At 39.1% G+C, this 7,714-nt stretch overlaps 1 protein-coding gene across 1 annotated transcript; it reads left to right on the top strand.

The window, feature by feature from the left end:
• The first annotated feature begins 394 nt into the window (after positions 1–394).
• Positions 395–3,829, top strand: LOC136827222 (uncharacterized). Its single transcript, XM_067084993.1, has 3 exons — positions 395–1,310; positions 1,670–1,860; positions 3,650–3,829. Exons 1-3 carry the CDS (start codon positions 395–397, stop codon positions 3,827–3,829), a joined length of 1,287 nt encoding a protein of 428 aa, XP_066941094.1.
• Positions 3,830–7,714: the final 3,885 nt, after the last annotated feature.

Raw genomic sequence — 7,714 nt, 5'->3', positions numbered from 1 at the left:
ATAAATATTTTAAGAATATATATATATATATATATATATATATATATATATATATATATATATATATATATATATATATATATCAAGGGACATTGTGAGTTTACACGGATGCCGTTTGGTTTGTCAGGTAGCCCTATGACTTATACAAGATTAGTAAATACAGTTTTGCATGGATTGTTAGGGAAGGCTGTTTACGTCTATATGGACATCTTGATTGCCACTGATTCTGTAGAGGGACATTTAGAAGTCCTTAGAAGTTCTTAAGAGACTTAGGTTAGCTGGTTTGAAAATTAAATTAGCCAAGTGTGATTTCTTGAAGAAGCAGATAGTTTATTTGGGACATGTCATTTCTAAGGTAGGTGTCAGGGTATAAGGGGACAAGGTTCTGGCGATCATGGATTTTCCTACTCCTAAAAATAAGAAGCAGATTTGTTCTTTCTTGGGCATGGTGGGATTTTTCTGGAGATTTGTGAAAGGTTTTTCCACCCTATCATCTCCGTTGATGGACGTGTTGAGGAATGTGCAGTTTTTGTTGGGTGAGAGGCAACAGTTGGCCTTTCAGAAAATTAAGGAGACTTTAATGAGTCCCCAGGTGATGAAGTTTCCAGATTTCGAGCAACCTTTCACGCTCGTGACAAATGCCAGTCACGAAGGCATAGGAGCTTGCCTTATGCAGAAATTGGAGGATAAATTGCATTGTATCCCGTTCTACAGTAGGAAGTTTAAGACGCGAGGGAATGATGAGTTGTCTTTGAGCAGGACGGACAAAGAGGCGTTCGGGGTAGTGTCTAGTTTGGTTCATTTTAAGATGTTGTTGGGCAACAAAGTTGAGGTTCTTACAGATCATAAGCCATTATTGGATCTTTTCAATAAGCTGGATCTTTCTCCTACGAGAGCTAGTTGGTTTTTGACAATTAGGTATTTTGATGCCAAGCTTAGGTATACAGAAGGTAGACATAATGTTGTAGCTGATGCCCTTAGAAGGAGTTTTTATGATTCAGATGGTTCTTGTGTTTGTTATGTATCTGGGGATTGCATAGACTGGGACATTAGTTTATTGGATGCTAAACAGGATGAGGATGAAATTTTGGCAGACACAAAGGCGTTTCTTAGATGGGAATTAGGTAGAAAGGGTTATAGGTTGCCTTTTGCGGGTCTAGAGTTAGAGGGTAATTTGTTAGTTAGGAAAATTAAATATAAGCTGAGGAGCAGTGAGGATAAAGGAGACACAACGCAGATAGTTGTCCCAAAGAGCCTAGTACATGTGGTTTTGGTTATTGTTCATTGTAGGTTTGGTAGTCCACATCTGGGTATTGAGATGACTTATCACAATGTATGGGGGAAGTTTTTTGGAAGAACATACTTGCATCAGTGGAGGATTTTGTGAAGGGATGTTTAGTTTGCAATGCATGCAAGCCAGCGAGGGTTACTTCAAGTAAATTGGGTTCGTTTCCTATCCCCAATAAGCCCTTCCAGCATGTCCATATGGACATACTTTACAATTTCTGTGAGTCTAATTATGGGCACAGATATTTGTTGGTTATTGTAGATGAATTAATTAGGTTTGTAGGGATTTTCCCTTTGAAGCATAAGACAGAGGAAGTGGTAGCAGTTGGGTTTTTTGAGGAGTTTATTTGTTGTTATGGGGTTCCTGAGATACTTATTACAGAGAATGGGAGAAAATTTGTGAATAAGACGTTAGAGTGTCTTGCGGAGGTTATGGGAATTCAGAAAGTAACTATTATTCCATATAGACCTGAAGCCAATGGATTATGTGAGCAGGTCAACAGGAAGGTAATCGAGGCTCTCAGAGTCACTGTACGGGCTAATGATGTGAACTGGGATCGGTATATCGCACAGGTTTGGCATAGCATTAATAATGTGGTTAGTGATACTATTGCGGTGTCTCCTGCTGAGGCAGTCTTTGGCTATTCCGTCTCATTGGGCTCATACAGTTAGACTGTTGGTCTCTACTGCCAAGGAGAGATATGCTCGCCTTGTTAGGAATCTTGAGTTGAAGATGCAGGAAATGGTTGAAAGAGCAATTCAAAGCCAGGTAATGTTAAAGTTGCTGTTGGTGACAGGGTTTATATGAAGATAAATGTCAGGAATTAGTTGAATTATAAATTAGGGCTTAGGTTTGAGGGTCCATTTTGGGTTGTGGAAATAAAGAAAGGGAATAGGTTTGTTGTTCGAGATGAAAAAACGGGATTGTCCAGGTTGATATACATATCTAAGATCAAGAGACAGCTTAAAGGGAAATTGATGTGCTCGTTGTTTCTCTCTCTCTCTCTCTCTTCTTTTTCTTAAGTACTTTTATTCTCTTTTTTTGTTTTGTTTTTGTTTGCGGGTTTCACAGAAACGTAATTTGTGGGTTTTGAGCATGGAAGAATGCTTGTCAATGGAGTTTTATAGATTTTGGTTTGTCTAATTTTGATCTGTTTTTTTTTTTTTTTTTTTTCTGCACAAGTTCAGTGGTTCCTCGTGATTACTTGTTTGAATTTTGTCAATGCTGAGGGCACATATGTTGAATGAAGTGCGAAAGGATACCGTAGAAATTTTGATGTGTTTTTGTTGTTTTTTTTTTTCTTTCTTTCTGCGCAAGTTCAGTGGTTCGGCGTGATTACTTGTTGGAATTTTGTCAATGCTGAGGGCACATATGTTGAATGAGGTGCAAAAGGATACCGTAGAGTTCTGTGATTAGGTTGTATTTGTTTTCTTGTTTGGTTTCGAGCTCTGGTTAGTTATAGGTATCTTTTCTTGTTTTTTTTTTTTTTTTTGGGGATGCTGAAGTTCTGTTTGCCCGTAGCCTTTGGGGTGGCTGTCTATCCCAAAGTAAAAAAGTGAGGTGGTTAGTTCCTTTCATAAGAGGGCGTTATGGTTTTATATATGGTTTTGTGTCTTTATGAGATTACATTTCGCAGATGATTTTTGGTTTTCTGATCTTTTGAGGTGTTAGAGTCATTGTAATGGTTTTTATGGTTATATAATATATTTGGTTCTTTTTGGTAAAGGTGATTTTTGTAATTATAAGGACGTTAGCTAGTGTGTCAGTTGCAAGCTTAGTGAAGGTTAAACAAGTGGCTGCGGAATTAGCTATACAAGGTAAATCTTTGACAGCATTACGAGACAGTAATAATAACTTGCGTGAAGGTTTTGAGAAATTGAGGACATCTTTGAATGGATTACTGGTTACTGTTGATGGTGTTCGGGAGACTTAATGTTGCGAAAGAAGCAGAGTCTTTATTAACGGGGATTAAAACTCAGGTTCAAGCAGTTATAGCTGCTTCTAACGGGTGTATTTTTGGGGATATTTTACCACTGGGGGCCCTGGAATCTACTTCGAAAAATGCAGCATGTCTTTATGGTTCACAAATAATTTTCACTGGGGGAAATTTGTATCGTTGTTAGGGGATTTTGAAAGTATGCTTGTCTGATAGAGGATTGCTTGTGAAGGTTCCTGTTAGTGATATTGAATTATTTCACAGTTTTATTATCCAGCCTTTTCCTAGTATTTTTGATGGTTTGATGGTGACATGGGATGGAGTAGAGACTATATTTTGGGTGGTCAGTATCAGTCCTCTGTTATTAATTATAAGTCAGGGTGTACATTAGTTCACGTCTGTGACAGTAGGATTTTTGCTCTTAGGAACATCGACTGTTAGGATGTGAACTGTCACTTGTTCATAATCAGACACCTGCAGACAGTGACTTTACAACATTCCCACTGGAGTTCAAGTGGCCTCTACGAAGACTTTCACGGCAGTTTTTTGTGCAAGCTGCCAAATCTCTACCTGATGCCATAGTACATCAGATACCTTCAGGCTAAAGCGCTCTCGCCTCTTCGATGCTGCTCATCGGATCGTCACGCCAAAATTCCAAGTGCTCTGTAGGTCACCTTCATGGGGAACACAGCGTTATCCCTGTACCTTCTCCTAGGGGGACATCCCTGGGTGATGCGCTGGCCATGCCAACGGAAGTCGTCAAGTTCCGGTTAGAGCATTCGTTCGTTCGCTTTCATGAGCGTGTCATACATGGTGTGAATTATTGAATTTGAGTACAGGTTAGACATTTCAGGATTTGATCCCCTTGTGCTCAGATCAGCTTCCCTGGAGGATTTTGTGACTGCCTGTGAGGTGAGATGGAACTTTATTTTCAAAAAAACATGAATGGGTTTAATCAACTTTGTTTAACATGTACTGATTTATTCATTTTATTTTCACCTGCTATGTCTCTTTGATTTTTATTGATGTTTGATTTTTACCATGTTTAATTTTGTGCATTTCTTTTGGGGTTGGTAACATGGGAAAACATCCCACATTTATTTTTCTCTGTGCCTGTTTTTAAAAGTTGTGTTTTTCCCTTTGTTTCCTCAGATGTACTGAATAGAGGTCAATATAAATGGAGGGGAATGTGACTTATCATGACTATGGCCATGTTGACTTGTTTTGACTCTCTTGTAAAGACTCAGCTGGTGGAGGTTGATAACACTATATTTCTTACTTGGCTAATTGGGTTAACAATTCTGAGATGCAGATATTCCCACATCATTCCTATTTTGGTCCCAATCTACTTGCCATGTTAGATTACTGAATAAATTATATTTTTGTAGTCAAGTTTTTGCTATTCTTCCTTAGTTCAGCTAGTGACTTCGATAACGAGAGAGGAGAGAGAGAGAGAGAGAGAGAGAGAGAGAGAGAGAGAGAGAGAGAATGTGCTCACCCAGTACACAGGCTGGCCATTGATACCATGGTGTCTTTGAGATAAAAGTTGACATGGCATTGTTCTTAAAACAGATGTGGAAGGAGGTTATGACCCTATCTGACCTTGTATAATAGGGCATATATATATACATACATATATATATATATATATATATATATATATATATATATATATATATATATATATATATATATATATATATATATATATATATATATATATATATATATATATATATATATATAATAAAATATATATATATATATATATATATATATATATATATATATATATATATATATATATATATATATATGACTATTTATCACATCACCGTGATTCATATACAATCAAAAAGCTACAAACGTCCTTTAATATCCAATTCACTCTACCTCAGAAGTAATATATTTTCATATATGTTACCGAAGGGAATTTTAGTTGATAATAAGTCCACCATCCCGTGAGGTCGAACCAGCGACGGACGAGGAATCAGGACTACAGTGACACACTAACCAGTCGGCCACAAGAGGTATAAGTGAATACCATCTCCCATCAACTCACCCGTCGAACTCAGGTGTTTTGCGTTTGGAGCGATATCCACCCACCTCTGCCATGTTGACCGTGTGTAATGCGTTTTATCAGCACGTAGCCATATTATGACTATTTATCACATCACCGTGATTCATATACAATCAGAAAGCTACAAACGTCCTTTAATATCCAATTCACTCTACCTCAAGTAATATATTTTCATATATGTTACCGAAGGGGAATTTTAGTTGATAATAAGTCCACCGTCCCGTGGGGTCAGACCAGCGACGGACGAGGAATCAGGACTACAGTGACACACTAACCAGTCGGCCACAAGAGAGATATAAGTGAATACCATCTCCCATCAACTCACCCGTCGAACTCAGGTGTTTTGCGTTTGGAGACGATATCCACCCACCTCTGCCATGTTGACCGTGTGGTGCGTTTTGTCGCACGTAGCCATATTATGACTATTTATCACATCACCGTGATTCATATACAATCAGAAAGCTACAAACGTCCTTTAATATCAATTCACTCTACCTCAGAAGTAATATATTTTCATACATGTTACCGAAGGGAATTTTAGTTGATAATAAGTCCACCGTCCCGTGGGGTCGAACTAGCGACGGACGAGGAATCAGGACTACAGTGACACACTAACCAGTCGGCCACAAGAGAGGTATAAGTGAATACCATCTCCCATCAACTCACCCGTCGAACTCAGGTGTTTTGCGTTTGGAGACGATATCCACCCACCTCTGCCATGTTGACCGTGTAGTGCGTTTGTCGCGTAGCCATAATATGACTATTTATCACATCACTGTGATTCATATACAATCAGAAAGCTACAAACGTCCTTTAATATCCAATTCACTCTACCTCCAAGTAAAAATATTTTCATATATGTTACCGAAGGGGAATTTTTAGTTGATAATAAGTCCACCGTCCGTGGGGTCGAACCAGCGACGGACGAGGAATCAGGACTACAGTGACACACTAACCAGTCGGCCACAAAAGAGGTATAAGTGAATACCATCTCCCATCAACTCACCCGTCGAACTCAGGTGTTTTGCGTTTGGAGCGATATCCACCCACCTCTGCCATGTTGACCGTGTAGTGCGTTTGTCACTTGCGTGGCCATAATATGACTATTTATCACATCACCGTGATTCATATACAATCAGAAAGCCACAAACGTCCTTTAATATCAATTCACTCTACCTCAGAAGTAATATATTTTCATATATGTTACGAAGAGGAATTTTTAGTTGATAATAAGTCCACCGTCCCGTGGGGTCGAACCAGCGACGGACGAGGAATCAGGACTACAGTGACACACTAACCAATCGGCCACAAGAGGTATAAGTGAATACCATCTCCCATCAACTCACCCGTCAACATGGCAGAGGTGGGTGGATATCGTCTCCAAATGCAAAACACCTGAGTTCGACGGGTGAGTTGATGGAGATGGTATTCACTTATACCTCTCTTGTGGCCGACTGGTTAGTGTGTCACTGTAGTCCTGATTCCTCGTCCGTCGCTGGTTCGACCCCACGGGACGGTGGACTTATTATCAACTAAAAATTCCCTTCGGTAACATATGAAAATATATTACTTCTGAGGTAAGTGAATTGGATATTAAAGGACGTTTGTAGCTTTCTGATTGTATATGAATCACGGTGATGTGATAAATAGTCATAATATGGCTACGTGCGACAAATGCACTACGGTCAACATGGCAGAGGTGGGTGGATATCGTCTCCAAACGCAAAACACCTGAGTTCGACGGGTGAGTTGATGGGAGATGGTATTCACTTATACCTCTCTTGTGGCCGACTGGTTAGTGTGTCACTGTAGTCCTGATTCCTTGTCCGTCGCTGGTTCGACCCCACGGGACGGTGGACTTATTATCAACTAAAAATTCCCCTTGGTAACATATATGAAAATATATTACTTCTGAGGTAAGTGAATTGGATATTAAAGGACGTTTGTAGCTTTCTGATTGTATATGAATCACGGTGATGTGATAAATAGTCATAATATGGCTACGTCGACAAGCACTACCACGGTCAACATGGCAGAGGTGGGTGGATATCGTCTCCAAGCGCAAAACACCTGAGTTCGACGGGTGAGTTGATGGGAGATGGTATTCACTTATACCTCTCTTGTGGCCGACTGGTTGTGTGTCACTGTAGTCCTGATTCCTTGTCCGTCGCTGGTTCGACCCCACGGGACAGTGGACTTATTATCAACTAAAAATTCCCCTTCGGTAACATATATGAAAATATATTACTTCTGAGGTAAAGTGAATTGGATATTAAAGGACGTTTGTAGCTTTCTGATTGTATATATATATATATATATATATATATATATATATATATATATATATATATAAGTATATAGTGATTACTACCATTAGCACTAATGTGTGTTGTCGCCCTTTCCCCTCTTA

Source organism: Macrobrachium rosenbergii, chromosome 41 (genome assembly GCF_040412425.1).
Source record: "Macrobrachium rosenbergii isolate ZJJX-2024 chromosome 41, ASM4041242v1, whole genome shotgun sequence".
NCBI classification, from domain to species: Eukaryota; Metazoa; Arthropoda; class Malacostraca; order Decapoda; family Palaemonidae; genus Macrobrachium; species Macrobrachium rosenbergii.
Note: the sequence above shows the minus strand (reverse complement) of the source record. Positions and strands in the feature narration are given on the sequence as shown.

Excerpts from the sequence above, each read along its gene's own strand:
- LOC136827222 (XM_067084993.1), top strand. The coding sequence starts at position 395 with ATGGATTTTCCTACTCCTAAAAATAAGAAGCAGATTTGTTCTTTCTTG. Across the intron at positions 1,311-1,669 it reads GTTTGGTAGTCCACATCTGG|AGAATGGGAGAAAATTTGTG; the intron begins GTATTGAGATGA and ends TACTTATTACAG. Across the intron at positions 1,861-3,649 it reads GGGATCGGTATATCGCACAG|GAACATCGACTGTTAGGATG; the intron begins GTTTGGCATAGC and ends TTTTGCTCTTAG.